This window comes from Vulpes lagopus, chromosome 3 (assembly GCF_018345385.1).
Source record: "Vulpes lagopus strain Blue_001 chromosome 3, ASM1834538v1, whole genome shotgun sequence".
In the NCBI taxonomy this organism is placed as follows: domain Eukaryota; kingdom Metazoa; phylum Chordata; class Mammalia; order Carnivora; family Canidae; genus Vulpes; species Vulpes lagopus.
Window position 1 is genome coordinate 67,166,929 of NC_054826.1, and position 14,685 is coordinate 67,181,613.

Genomic DNA, 14,685 nt, shown 5'->3' on the forward strand with positions numbered 1-14,685 from the left:
AGGTTACCATAGTTTGTCTGCTTGTCTCTTGTGGCATTTTGAGTGGTGACGTGAAGCTCGGCTCAGCTTAGCACAGCATCCTTGATCTTGGCTGGTTAGGTTTCCAGGCATCAAGTGTTGCATCAAGCCTGAGGAATGGGGACAGCCTGGATTCTCGACTGCGTGTCCAGTCACCTGGAGAGGTCCACAAACCTCAGGAAGCAGGCCTGGGGCGCTACCCCTGCATCGTTATCCAGCACTCCAGGTGCCATTGTGAGGTGTCCCAAAGGTTCAGATTCCACACTCCCCGGAGTCCTGCAAAACCAAGAATTCTGGCCACAGGAGATTGCCCAGGTCAGAGGTGGGACAGCCAGCTGCGTGGAAACTCTCTAGTGCACTCCAGCCTGCAGCAGGGTATGGGGAGCCATGGTGTTGCCAGGGAAGCCAGACAACTTGCATCCTGGGCGTGGGGAGCCTCAGACCCTAATTCCAGAAGGGACCTTAGAGGTCATGGGGCTTGGCCCCACCCAAAGCAGAAATCAGAGGGCTGGTCTCTGCTGTCTTCTGTGCTGGGAGGCTCCCTCAGTCTCCTTTACCACTTCCCTGGGCCCAGACCCCTCCTCTTCTCAGGGTCTTTTTAGACCATGGGCACCACATGTGAATACTAGCTCTCTGGAGTGATCGTTTGATCATCCTGTCTCCAGAGATCCCACTGGCACAAAACAGGTTTGCTAGGCAGTAGTGCTAATGACAAGTGAGGTAGATAAGGTCAAGCTGACCTCAGGGAAGTAATTTCCTCTAAATACTGCCCACTCTGATTCTATTATTGATTACTTGAAGCTTCCAGACATAGGCAAGAGCCTGGGCTGGCTGTCTGCAGTGTGAGGAGGGGTCAGGCAGGGTATGGGGTCCCCAGCTGCAGCCTCGAGGTGACAGGATGATGCAGGGGACTGTGCCCCCATCCGTCCTGCATTCATGGTGTCCAGCTCAGGTTGGGGGAGGTCTTCTTCTCTACCATGGGCTTCTGTGTGGCCTCACTGTGGAAGTTCATCATCATCATAATCATGCAGTTGGGGCCCTGAGAAAGTTGGAGGAGCATTACTCTGGCTTCATTAAAGGATTCTAGAAGTTCCCATCCTACATTCTCCAGTCACAGGCTGAGAGATGAAGTGACCCCAGAGCCTGGTGGACTCCGCCCCTCATCATCTGTCATAGTGAAAATTGGAAACCTGAATGTTCCTCTGGATACCATGGGCTACGACCCAGTCATGAAAATGTTGGACTTCCAGCCTGAAAAGATATTTATGATACATCACTGAGAAAAGCCCATGATGGCATAGAATCAAGGAGGCCATTTTTCAAATCTAGATGGACCAAGGCACACATGCAGATTGCTAAGTCGGGAAGACCATATGCCAGCACACTACCAGTGGTTGATTCTAGATGGTGGGACATGGGTGGTTTTGGTTTTGCACATCAGTGTTTTCTCATTTTCTGAATTGACTGACTGGTGCTAATGGGCCTGTGACCTATCACAACCTTGGTGCACAGACACCTGGTTCCGACTGGCAGATGGGCACAGAGCGAGTCAGGCTGGGGCAAGGGCCCCAACTCTTGAATGTGCTGTGGTCAGAGTTGCTTAGGCAAGTGGTGCCAAGCCTGAAGGAGCTTATAATCTAGTTTAGGAGCCAAAACATTCATTCATTCATCCACCCAACAGAGTTATTGAGCCCCCTGTAGGCACTGCACTAGGTGTTGCATTTACAGGGTGAACAAGCACACTGACGGCACAGAGCACGATGCATGATGCGTGTCTGGTGTAAAGTGTTCTGGGCATTTGGTTGGGGACCACAGGGAATGATGGAGGAGGCAGCCTTAGTGCTAGAATATGAGGGTGATAAGGATGGTAACTGGGGTGTAGCCCTCGGGAGAAGGGAGATTGGAGGCCCTGTTCTTCTCCACATGTGCCAAAGTCCAAAGATTAGCTTCTATTACTTTCATGCTGCTGATGTGTCTTGTGGCCTTGGGAAGCTTACTTAACCTTTCCAGCCTCAGCTTCCCTATCCACAAAATGCAGGTCATTTCATGTCCACCTCCACCCTCCAGCCATCTCTCTCTCATCAGGATGCTGTGAGTGTAAATTTTGTGCTTTTAAGCCTTATCCAGAAACTTCTATTTGGCCTCTTGGGCTTATGCTTGCTAGCTTGGTTGCTCCAGTTCACTGAGTCCACTGGTTTTGACAGCCTGGTGGCCCCATTGCTTCTTCCTCCGAGCTGTGTCTGTGACTTGAGCAGTTACATCAGGGCAAAGAGCTACACCTACTCCCAGGTCTGTACCCGAGAAGCCGTCACTGTCTGTGGCAGAGTGGTTTGGAGAGCATTGCAGACCCTGGAGAGGCCCGCCTGGTAGTAGATTTGGGAATGACAGCTGGGAACTCAGGTAGCACTGCTGTCTCTAAGCCTGGAGTCGTGGGGACTTGCTCCAAGGCAGGGCCGCACCTGGTCTTCATGTCACATCCAGCAGACCTACTGCAGGGACCTCACAGAAAGATCACCCCCCGCCCCTTCCCAGCTGCTCTCATGAACACCAGCAACTCTGTAGGCCACTGGCCTCCCTGGCCACTCTGTAGGTCACTGGCCACTCTCCCCCTTGGGGATGGGGGAGTCAGGAGTCCAGAGAGAGAAATGTCCTAGTCCAACCCCCTCTGGAAAAACTGAGTCAGGACCAGTTGTCCCCAGTGGCAGGTGAGATGAGGTGACAGTAGCTCTGAGCCTCAGCCCCCATCTCTGAATTGAGGCTGTATTGACAGTTGAGATTATGTCACCCTCAGCCCGGGGTCCAGCCCTAGTGAGTTGCTCAGCAAAACCTGCCCATCGTGATTACCTTTGTGGGGTGAGGAGGGGCCACTGGATGGAGACTAGCTCTGGCCTTGGCCTTGCCCCTCAGTGTTGTAGGATGAAGCACAAGGACTCTGGGATCAGGAACTGTCCGGCCTTCACCACTCACGGTCTTGGTGACCTGTCAAAGAAAAAACAGAGCTGGGCAGTAGGGAAAGCTGTAAAAGCAAGACAGCAGAGGAGAAGAGACCTCAGTGCAGAACCGGGCTCAATCCCAAAGGCAGCATGGGCGGCAGTGGATGGAAATTACAAAGGGGGGTGAGTGAGGCTGAACCGACCTCACAGGCTTCTTGCAGCAGGAGGCTGGGGTAAGCGGACATCACCTGGGGGACGGTGGAGCGCGAAGAACCCAATCAGATATCAAGGGTGGAGGGTTCCGGCTAAACCATTTAGCAGGATTCTAAACAAGACCATGAGAGTCGAACATAGAAGCCCAAGTCAGGCTTTTCTTTTGAATTGAAAAACTCAGGGGAGCTGGAGTAGAGCTAGAGAATCCTTGTCAGCGCCAAGAATCGGAGCCTGTTTTCTTATCTACAAAATGGGTTTTTGTTAGAAACAAGGTGCTCCACCCCCCTGGGCCTTGATGCCCTTCTGTGTCACATGCGGGTTACAATACCCTGTGAAGTGACTTTAGCTCTTCAAAACCCAATGCAAAGGGGTTTTCTTATCTGAGTGATCTGGGGCAGAAAGCCTGGTGTCACCTCCCCCACCCCCCTACCCCCATTGCTGGCTGTGTTGGTGGCCATGACCTTTACAGAGCTGCTGCCAATTAGTGTAGACGGTACAGCTTCCAATTAAGGAGCCCCTTTGTTCCCAGCTGTGGGGCAGGAGAAATGGGGGCCCAGCTCACGTGGAAGCCCTAAAGTGCGGCGGGCAGCCCCTCGAGCCCCCCTCCTGCCGTGCCCGGCCCACTGAGCCCACTGAGCAGTAGGGAGGAGGCTGCTGGCAGGGGGGACCGTGACATCAGCAGACAGTAAAGCACAGGGGAGAGCACTGGGTGGCAGGTGGGGACTGGGGTCGGTGCATCGTTTGCTCCCCTCCCTGGAGGAAGTCGGCTCCCAACCCTGAGTTCTGGAAAAGCCTGGCTTTACTTCCTTCTCCACCAGACCCTTCGGTGTGGTTGGGCTCCGGGTCCCTGGCACCACCTCCTTCCCGGTCTGTGCTGACCAGCCCCTGCCCGCCGCCCCAGGAATTCAAGGACAGAGAAGAGCCCCTGCCTTCCTGAACCCCAGAAAAAAAGCAAGCTGAGCCTCAGGGAGCTCTGAGCCTGGTCCCCCAAAGTGCCAATGAGGGTGGGCCCCCTGTTCCAGCCCCAGGACTCCTGCAGGTGCCTCCCTTGCGTACCAAGCAGGCCTCAGTCTCCGCGTCAGCCCGGCCACCCAGGGCCTGGGTCAAACTTGTCCCCCCCACTGTGCCTCAGTTGCTGGCTGCCGCCCAGCCCTGAATGCCCCTCTGCCATAATCTGTGCAGCCCCAGACCAGCAAGCCGTGAAAAGGAGGAAGTACCTGAGGGCCTTTCAGGTTGATTTTCTCCACGGAGGCCATGTCCTGGGCTTCTGACCTTTTCTGAGTAGTGGTGGGGGATGTCGTTTGGGGTTGTCGGTGAAGTCAGTGGGGTCCGGAGGCGCCAAGGAAGAATGCTTGAGACGTCTTCGCTGTACAAAGGTGGTTTTATTAAAGCAGAGAGACAGGACCTGTGGCAGAAGGAGCTGCAGCCCCAGGGTTGTGAGGAGTCTACATACTTGGGGGTTGAGGAAGTAAAGATAAGGGACGTTTCAAAAGGATCTTCATATGCTAGAGAAGATTCTGGGGAAAGCTGAGGCCTGGCTATTGTCAAGCCCAGGTTCTTTTTCCCTCTGGCAAGGCATTAACAGCAGACAGGAGCTTCCTGGAGGAACGGCTACTCTGCTGGCCTCAAGTGTTTGTCAATGGGCTGCAGGTTATCTGAACATTTAGTTTTATCTGCATTTCCTTCTGCCTTTGTTTCCCAGATCAGTGAGGGGCTCGGGGAGCGTGGGGCCGGCAGGGAGGTCTGGGGCTCAGCACCTCTGCGGCACTGGGTCTTCCATCCATTGCCATCTGGTGAGCTCCGCGACCCTGCTGGCCAGGCTGGCCAAGCTCAGCCCTCGGGCCCGAAGCCGAAGCCGGGGTGCTTGTCCCAGGGCACGGAGGTGGTGCTGGGCTGCGGGGCTCAGTGCAGGGACCAGACCCGTGAGAGGGAGCAAGGGCGGCCAGGGCACTGTGCAGGGCATCGCGTCACCCCCTCGTCATCCCCTCGCCTTCACGGTCTCCCTGCATTTCACAGGTGAGATAGCCCAGATTCAGAGATCCCACCTGGGGCAACCATCAGGCACCGGGAAAGTTCTCTTTCTGATGCCAAAGCTCTGTTCAGCATCCTAACCACCACCTACCCCAACTGCCCCCGCCCCCCGACACTTAACCACATGAAGTAAAGGCTCTGGGGTTGCATTCACCCCAAAAGACATTTTGGGCAACAAGTTTCAGAAACGTCATCATGAACGAGAAGGGACAGGTTTGTTCTGCACTGTGACCCAGAGCAGAACAAGGAGGCGTGGAAGATTCTGGAATGAATCCGAGAAATCTCCAGGAAGCCCTTTCTCTCAGGGCAGGTCAGCAAAAATGCCACACCTGCCAAGGGGGCCTTAGGGAGCTCAGAAATTCTGTGCCCCTGGCTTCCCCTGGGCTGTGGGAGGGAGCTGCTCCTGGCTGGGTGGCCCCGAGAGCTGTGGGTGACGTGCCCCGGATCGGAAAGCCACCCACTCCTGCTGGAGCCCCGGGAGCCCTGCAGGAAGGCTGTTTTCTGTCTTCTGTTACTAAGGGAATCTGGAGGGTTCTCCTGGCTGGTGGGGGTCTGGGGGGATGGGATTCCAGGCTGGAGGGCCAGGTGGTGATACAGGAGAGCTTGGTTCTTCTCTCACAGAGGTGAAGAATGAATCTCGCTGACAAAGGAGATTGAATAAAGCAATAGAACTTTATTAAGCAAAGATAGAGAGAAAGCTCTCAGAAGTGAGATGGGTCCTAACAGGGTTGCCACTGAGGGCTTGTACGGTTGGTCTTCTATTGAAAGCCAACCAGGGAACCTAAACTTTTAACATATCTATTGATATCACCATTGAGTAAGGACTAATGATAACACCTTTAATGGCTTACTTCCTTTTTAAGGTCCTTTTTGGGTAATTCTTTGTTGGTCACAAGTAGCTGTTGTAACAAGACCCTACCTCCTACCTCTGGCACCTGGGACAGGATGGTCTGGTTTATTTATCTCTGGTTTCCTTTCATCTCCACATTTTTGGGATTGTCGTGAGCCTGATTCCGTGGCCCCCTACCTAGCCCTGCCTAGCTCCATTTGTCCCTAACTCAGTGGGAGGGTGCATGAGAAGCACAGACTCAAGCCAGCCGGCCCTGTCTTCATATCCTAGCTCTAGCACTTTCCATGGGTGTGACCACGACCAGGCTACCTAACCTCTCCACAATTTTCCTCATCTATAGAATGGGGAGAAGATGGTACTCAGCTACAGGACTGCTGTGAGGATCTAGAAACTTAAAGAGCTTAGGTCACCAAGCCCTCAATGCTCACTGGTTAAACAAAAACCACTGACCCACTGGCAGAGATCCCAAATGGCTGCAAACTCCCACTTTGCTAGGAGCACCTTGGGCAGATGGCTTTGGAGGGAAGAGCCCCCACCCCCCCACCCACCCACCCCCCCCACCCCCCCCCCACCCCCCCCCCCCCGCCACCATGGGTACCCTATCACCAACTGATGCAGGTTTAAGGCCTCTGAGTTGCTTTCTCCCCTCCCACAACAGCTGATGCTCCATTTGGACTCTAAGTGCTGGGGGGATGCTGTGAATGAGCAAGCAGCCCCGGGGCATCAGTTGCCTCATCTGTAAAGTAGGTTGAGGAGCCCCTGTGGTGCTCCACTCCATGGCTCTGGGAAGGATCAAATATGGAAGTGCTTTGTAAACTTGAGTGACAGGCCTCCCGTTCCTTTCTCCTGGAAGAGCAAGGAGGTAGCCATGTCCCAGTCACCAAGTCCACAAAGGAGGGGAATAGATGTCTTCAGAGGATTCCATTGTGGAAGCACTTTAGCTTTCCAAAGGGGGGGGCAGCAGAGCCCAATGTGGGTCCTGCTCACCCTCTCCCTGGGCCGTAGAGCCCCAGGTACTGCCCACCCCTCACTGGGCAACTCCAGGGCAATGGGAAGAGAACACACGGAACTCTTGCTGAAGATCAAGGACTCATCAGCCTGGAGGTTGGGGCTGGCAGACCTGGGGCAGCCTCATTTGAAAGTTTTGAAACTAGGGCGGCTAGAGCTCCTCATAGACTCAGCATGGTTTCTAGAGAGCAATTTTTTTAAAATGTATTTATTCATGAGAGACCCACAGAGAGAGAGCAAGAGAGAGAGACATAGGCAGAGGAAGAAGCAGGCTCCCCTCAGGGAGCCCGATGTGGGACTCGATCCCTGAACTCCAGGCTCATGCCCTAAGCCAAAAGCAGAGCTTAACCACTGAGCCATCCAGGTGTCCCTCTAGAGATCAATTAGATGAAGCATATCCTTTGACAGAGCAATCAACTCTGCTACTGGGCATACACCCAAAGACATTGTCACACCAACCCTTAAGGACAGAGGCCACCTGGCTGTCCATCACTGGCACAGTAGAGAGGGAGAGTGTGGGAGGACACAGGATGGTGTTCTAGGCAGCAGTCCAAAGCAGGTAGATCAGATGTACACTGGGGCCTCGTGGGTGGCTTGTAAAACACGGTTTGGTCACCAGCACTGTTAGTATTGGCCCTATACCCTTCTCACTTAGAGGAAGCAGGACTTCCTGATGGCTGATGCTAGGGGCTGGGGCAGCAAAGCTTTGAGATGAGCCTTATTGCAAAGTCAGGAAGTGCATCTAAAGTGGGGGGAAGCGGGGTTCATCACAAGACCCTGGAGCCAGATTAGAGGGCCTCCTGCTAGCTGGATCAGGGGCAATTTGAGCACTAAAATGATGAAATACAGCAAGGAACTATAAGCCGCTAGAAATATGAGAGTCCATTAGATAAATGGGAGAGAAGAGAAGGCTCTTGCCTACAGTAAAATGCTAAGGTGCTGCAGGAGTTGGAAGGTCAATTTGCAGCAGATTAGACAAAAATCAGCAGGAGTTAAATCTAGGGGTGTTGGATTTTAATTTTGACGGGAGCAAGATAGTTACACGCTCTTGAAGTGTGTCCCCACAGACTTCTTTTACGTTACAAAGGAGGAAAAAAACAAAACAGTAATTACACAGTGGAGAAATTAATGCCTGGACTGGGTGATGACAGTTAACATCACGTATGAGGAGGGACAGGGATGGGATACTGTGTGCCTCGGGTGTGATACCCCTAGACCTACCACCTCGGCAGTCTTTCATCATGGGGAAGCTCCCGACAACCACAGAATGTGGGGCTCTTTTTTTTTATTTTTTATTTTTTTAAGATTTTATTTATTCATGAGAGACAGAGAAGCAGGCTCCATGCAGGGAGCCCAACGTGGAACTCGATCCCGGGACTCCAGGATCATGCCCTGGACTGAAGGTGGCGCTAAACCGCTGAGCCACCTGGGCTGCCCGTAGGATTTTTTTTTTTAAGTAGGCTCCACGTCCAACTTGGGGCTTAAACTCACAACCCTGAGATCACGAGTCATTTGCTGTACCAACTGAGCCAGCCAAGCGTCCCAAAACATGAGACTCTATTAAAAAGACAGAGATGATGGTCCTGATATTCTTCCAAAATGTCAGTGTCACAAAAGACAGAAAGGAGTACAAAGAGACAGGACAACATGTGACCGCTGGATCCTGTACTGGAGGGGGTTGCTAGAAAAGACATGATTAGGCCACCTGAGAAAACTGAAATATGTGCCATATGTTAGGTAAGGGTTCTATCAACTTAAAAATCCATAGCTGTGGTTGTTACAGCAGAGAATGTCTTTATTCTTAGGAAATACACAGTGAGGGCAGCCCTGGTGGCTCAGGGGTTTAGTGCCGCCTTCAGCCCAGGGCCTGATCCTGGAGACCTGGGATCGAGTCCCATGTCCAGCTCCCTGCATGGAGCCTGCTTCTTCCTCTGCCTGTGTCTCTGCCTCTCTCTCTCTCTCTCTCTCTGTCTGTCATGAATAAGTAAATAAAATCTTAAAAAAAAAAAAAAAAAAAAAAGGAAATACACAGTGAAATAAGGATGAAGGGCCATGACATATGTATATTACCCTCAGATAATTCAGGAAAAAATTGTGTCTGTGTGTCTGTGTCCAGAGAAGGCGCAGCAGGTACAAATGATAAAGCAAAGAGGGTAAAATGCTAACAATTGGTGAATCTTGGTGAAAGGTTTTGTGGTGTTCTCTGTACGAGTTTTACCTTTGCAGCTTTTTATAAGACATTATTTCCAAGTAAAAAGGTAAAAAGAGTAACTTGAGAAAATTATATTTAAAATGTCCCCAAGTGTAAAATTGTTAAACTAAAGGTCTAAAGCGAGACATACAAGTAGTTTCCACTTGTATTAAGTTCAAGAACAGGCAAGTGAATCAGTGGTGAGAAAAACCAAGGAGGGATTAACGAGAAAGAGGCACAAGAGAGCCCTAGGGGAATCCTTGAAGTGTATCATAGCCTGATCTGGTCACCGGAGTATTTACCTATCTGTATTATCTATTTGTAATTTACCTATTTGAGGCATGTTGCTGTACGTATATCTCAAAAAAAAAATTTTCTTTCAGTGCTTATTAAATAAAACAAACAAACAACAACAAAAAAAAACAGAATGAGATCTATAACACAGTACCATTTACCTAAGTTAAAAATATGCATATAACATGCCAAAGTGGTCAAAAATTAAAAACAAAACAAGCACAAAAACAGAAAACCCTCCATCTTCCCAATGCAAGGCATCCAAAAGAGGAAGGAGTTGTTCTTGCCATTACTGATGGCTGGAGGTTGTGCAGGACTCAGGGGTGAAGCCCTGGCCCTGTCCTGGACTGGGGTGGGGTGGGAGGTCACATGCTGTATGGGCTGCTCGCAGAGTTGGATCAAGGTGCAGGGGATGTTTGCATCCAGGGCAGCTGATCCCTGAGCCTCTGTGTCATGGCATTGGCTCCTGGTTGTTGGCGTCTGCTCTTGTGTCCAGCCGTTGCTCTGAGAGCCTTGAATTAACTCCTCTGAGCCTTACAATATCCCCATTAGATAGGTGGTATTACCTCCCCCATTCCACAGATGACAAAACTGAGTCACAGAAAGTTGGATTAATTTGCCCAAGGATGCACAGCGAGAAAATGCCAGAACTGGGATCTGAATCCAGGTGGCCCAGAACACTCTAAACCACAACATGCACACTCCTAAGTAGAGACTCCGCCACACGGTGGTCCAAAGTGGGGAACAGAAGCACAGCTTGGTTGTCCCACAGGTCTCCCCGGGCCCAGATGGGCTGAGAGGTCCTCCAGGCTTTGGTGTTCTAAACTCCCTGCAAGACTGCACCCTCATGGGGATCACCTGAGTGGCTCAGCGGTTGAGCACCTGCCTTTGGCCCAGGGCGTGATCCTAGAGTCCCAGGATCAAGTCCCACATCAGGCTCCTTGCATGGAGCCTGCTTCTCCTACTGCCTATGTCTCTGCCACTCTTTCTTTCTGTGTCTCTCATAAATAAATAAATAAAATCTTAAAAAAAAAAAAAAGACGACTGCGCCCTCAGGATCTGGGCCTGGACGGCGCCATTCTAGATGCCATTGACAGAACCTTCCAGTTCTCCTGCTGCCCCCAGCTCTTGGTCTGGCATCCTGTCCCTACTCTTTGGCCTCTACTTCCCTCCAGCCACAAGTGCCCTCTCCCCTCATTCAATCCCGCCCACCCTTCAAACCCTAGCCCAGCTGCCCCCTCTGTGTCCAGCCTGGCCCCTTCCCCCCGTGGACTCTTGCACTCTTTTTGAAAACTTGGATTCCAACCTGGGCTCTGCTCATTATGAGTTTGGGGCCTTAAGCAAGTTATTTAACTTCTCTGGCCTCGGTTCCCTTCAGTCGTCGTATCCGATGGCCACGGAGTACTGTGCAGGGTGCCTATACTCTCCCATTCATCCTTGAGCAACCCTGTGAGGTAGATCTAGCCTGTAAGATGATGAAGGTTAGGAATTTGCTTTAGGCTCACAGTGGTTACTGTGACCTAGAGGGACCTGACCCAAAGACTGAGTGATCCTAAAGTTTAGGTATGAGATGCTGTACAGTGTTAGCAAGACCTCACGCAGCTGCTGCCTTGTTCTGTTTTTTTTTCTTTTTTCTTTTTTTTTTTTCTTTTAATGGAGGCAAAACTCATGTAACATAAAACCAGCCATTTTAAAGTGTACAGTTCAATGGGATTTAGTGCATTCACAGTGTTCTGCAGCCATCGCCTTACCTAGTTCCAAAGTACTTTCCTCACCCCAAGGGGGACCCCACCCCCATTCCCCAGGCCCCAGCAACCGCTCATCTACCCTCTGCCTCATGGAGTGGCCCGTTCTGGACGTTTCCTACAAATGGAATCCTACGCTGTGTTAACTTTTGGATCTGGCTTCTTTCATTCAGCATAATGTTTTTGGGATCCAGGGCACGTACCAAGGCTTCATTCCCTTTCCTGGCTGAATAATACTCTGCTGTTTGGCTAGAACCACACTGAGTTTATCCGCTTACCTGTGGCTGGACATGTGGCTGCTGGGAGTAGCGCTGTGGGGGATGTTTGTGCCCAAGTCTTCCAGAACCTGTTTTCCCTTGTTCCAATTCTACCCAGGAGTGGCCGTGCTGGGATAAATGGCAATCCCCACGGTTAGCTGTATTTGGGGGGATGCTTCCCTGAATGTGGTTATAGTGGTGCAGTGGTCCCCAGGGCCCCCCCACCCGGGGCTGGGTGCCTGCAGCGAAGCCCCACATGCAGTGGGCAGTGGGGAGCTGTAGCAGCGTCTTCCTGTTCCCTGTCCTGCTCTGCCTGCTGGCCCCCCAACCTGCCCTCTCTCCCCCACAGATGTGCCCGTGGAGAAGCTGGCTGCCATGCCCGCCTTGCGCAGCATCAATCTCCGCTTCAACCCCCTGAGCGCTGAGGTGCGCGTCATCGCTCCGCCGCTCATCAAGTTTGACATGCTCATGTCTCCTGAGGGCGCCCGGGCCCCCCCACCTTAGGCCTCCCTCCTCATGCCCACCCAGCAAGGGACAGAGGCCACCTGAGCTGGCACCCTGAGGGGAGGGCATCCCACGGGCCCATGGGAGGCCAAGCCTGGGGGGGTGGCTGGGGGTGGGTGGGCCAAAGAGCACACGTGGTGGTAGGGGGTGCAGCTGGTCCGAGATAGATAGCTTAGAGCAGTAGGGGGCCCAGGAGGAGGGGGCCAGGTGGGGCCAGAGCCCGGATGCTGGGCACGCACAGTTTCTGTGCACATTTGGGCAGACCCCCACCCTCTCCGAGCCTTGTTATTTGGGGAAAGGGGCAGTGGGGGCGGGGGGGCTTTGCCTCCTTTGAGCTCCTTGGAGGCTTTTTGGGCAACACATGCCTTCAAGTTACCTTCAAACCATCAGGCACCATCTGAGCTCACAGATGGCCATTGCCAAGCGCTTTCTGGGCCACTGTGGGGTTCGAGGCCTTGTTTCTGGTGCCGAAAGCCAGCCACTGGCCTGAGAGGAATAGAAGATAACCTCCATCTGTTTATTGCTTCCTGAGAATTGACCCGCATGAGGCCTTCTACGGGGCCCCATCCTCGGCCCTGTGGGTCTCTGGATTGGCAGGAGCCTGAACCAGCAGTTGTGGGAAAGCTGTGGAGAGAGTGTGGCCCTGTGCTCTAGCCAGGGCTGAGAAGGTTTATAGAGGAGCCCAAGGCCCATCAGGCCAGGAAACCAGAGGAGCAAATCAGGTCGGCTCTGTCCTTCCTCAAGATGAAGATATCAGCGGGGTAAAGAGTTCTGAGTGCGCCTCAGGACAGACCAGGTGTGCCTGCATCACCCCTTGAGCCGAGGGAGAGGTGGCCCAAGAGAAGCAAAGCCGACTGTGCCTGTGGCTCTGGGACAGGTGATTGGCCGCAGCCTGGCTGCCTCCTTATTGGTCCAGCTGGGGGCACTTTGGACCATTGGATTTGTGGCTGGCCAGCTCCCAAGCCTCCACCCAAAGCCCTGATGACCTAGTCATTTCTGGGCCCTCCATCTGAAGTCTGGGATGTGGCCAGGCCATGGGGCTACCAACCATCCCCGTTCAACTGGGACGACTGAGGGTTTCCCAGGACATGGGACCTCAGTGCTCCCACTGGGACAGTACCTGGCAAACTGGGACAACTGGTTTCCTATGAGGAAAGGGCCTAGGGTTATTGCTTTCTGATAATATCTGTGGGTTTGGAGAACTCCTGACTTCTTGATCCCTCCAAGTATCCACCTCCCACCTTCTCATCTGTGGAGCAAGCGGACTCAGAGCCTAGAACCCACCTGGCCTGGACCTTCGTCTTGGTCTGTGGGAGATACCTGAGGCCCCAGGACATGGGACAGGCCAGGCCACCCAACCCTACATCCATGCACCAGTAGCCACTCTTCTACTCCCAGGGTTAAGCCTCTCCTAGCCCAGACCCTTATCAGAATTCTGTGTTCCTTCTCTCCTCCCCAGCCCTGGAGCCTGCCCCTGCCCAGACGCCTTGTCTCTTGGCAAGGACCGACAGGTTGGACCATTGGTTGGCCCATCACTGAGTGCTCAGTGCCCCAAGAGATGCTGTGTTTACTCTCTTGTGTCATAAGGCCTGGCTCACCAAGCTCTGGGAAAGGGCTTTGCAGGGCAGGGAGGTCAGGATGGATCTTCAGTGCTCCAGGGCTCAGCTGTGGACAAGTGGGAACCATGGCCCAGTCCAGGCTGGCCTGGCCCCACCCACCCGGTGTCCCGGAGTGGGGTTACTCCTTGTCAAAGAATAGGTGCACTTTTCTTGCACAAAGGCACTGTATGGCCAGAGCCCTGCAACTCAAAGTGTGGCACTGGCATCCATGGGAACTTGTTAGAAATGCAGAATCCAGGACCCACCTTAGACCTCCAGAATCAGAACCTGCATTTCAACAAGATCCCTGGGTAATTCCTAGAAGCACTTTACCATTTGAGAAGCCAGGGCCTAGGGCTGACCCAGGTGATATCCTTGGAGTAGAGGATGGAGGTTCTCAGCCCTCCCCCTGCTACTCCAGACCCCTCTCCCTAAACCAGCCCCAGGACACCCTGGGTCTCTTAAATCTTTTCAGAGTCTGCAGGACTCTTGCAGTGAAGGGAGTGACCTGAAGTCACCAGATGAGGGTTGGCTTTGCCTGGCCCTCGGGACACTGGCTCTCTGGTTACCTTCTGCACACCCAGCTCCTGCTTCCCCAGGTCCTCACGTGAGGCTCTCTGAAGGGGTTGCTTCTGGAAGTTGTTTTCTACTCTGCTTGGGGAGTTTTCCCTTGCCTGTCTGGGGAAGCTTGGGCAGTGAGAGAAGCCCCCAGATCGGAGCCCACCGTGTAAATGAGCCCTTAGCTTCAGTCTGCAATAAAGAACGCATTGGTTTCATCTGCCTGCTTGGTGTTCGATTCATTCTTTCCACACAGACCTCCAGGAGCCTGGGGGTCACACCTGAGGGGCTGCCTCTCTTATTGAAAGCTTGAGGTCAAAAGGCACCCTCTGGGGTGATACTCAGAATATTCGCAGGTGGGCTGCAGGTAAAGTGCTGCATGCCCTAGAACCCTGCCGTTGCAGGGCAGCCAGAAATTACACCTTAGCAATGGATTCCTCAGGGTCTGTGGTTCTCAGGCAGACGTCTCTGGACCAGCAGCCGCG

At 52.9% G+C, this 14,685-nt stretch overlaps 1 protein-coding gene across 1 annotated transcript in view; it reads left to right on the forward strand.

Annotated features, from left to right (window-relative positions):
• LRRC20 (leucine rich repeat containing 20) overlaps positions 1–14,422 on the forward strand; it is an 83,704-nt gene extending 69,282 nt beyond the window's left edge. The window contains exon 5 of the mRNA XM_041749853.1: positions 11,890–14,422. Coding sequence (XP_041605787.1) covers positions 11,890–12,044 — 155 coding nt within the window. The 3' untranslated portion in view covers positions 12,045–14,422. The remainder of the gene's footprint in view (positions 1–11,889) is intronic.
• The last annotated feature ends 263 nt before the right edge of the window (positions 14,423–14,685 follow it).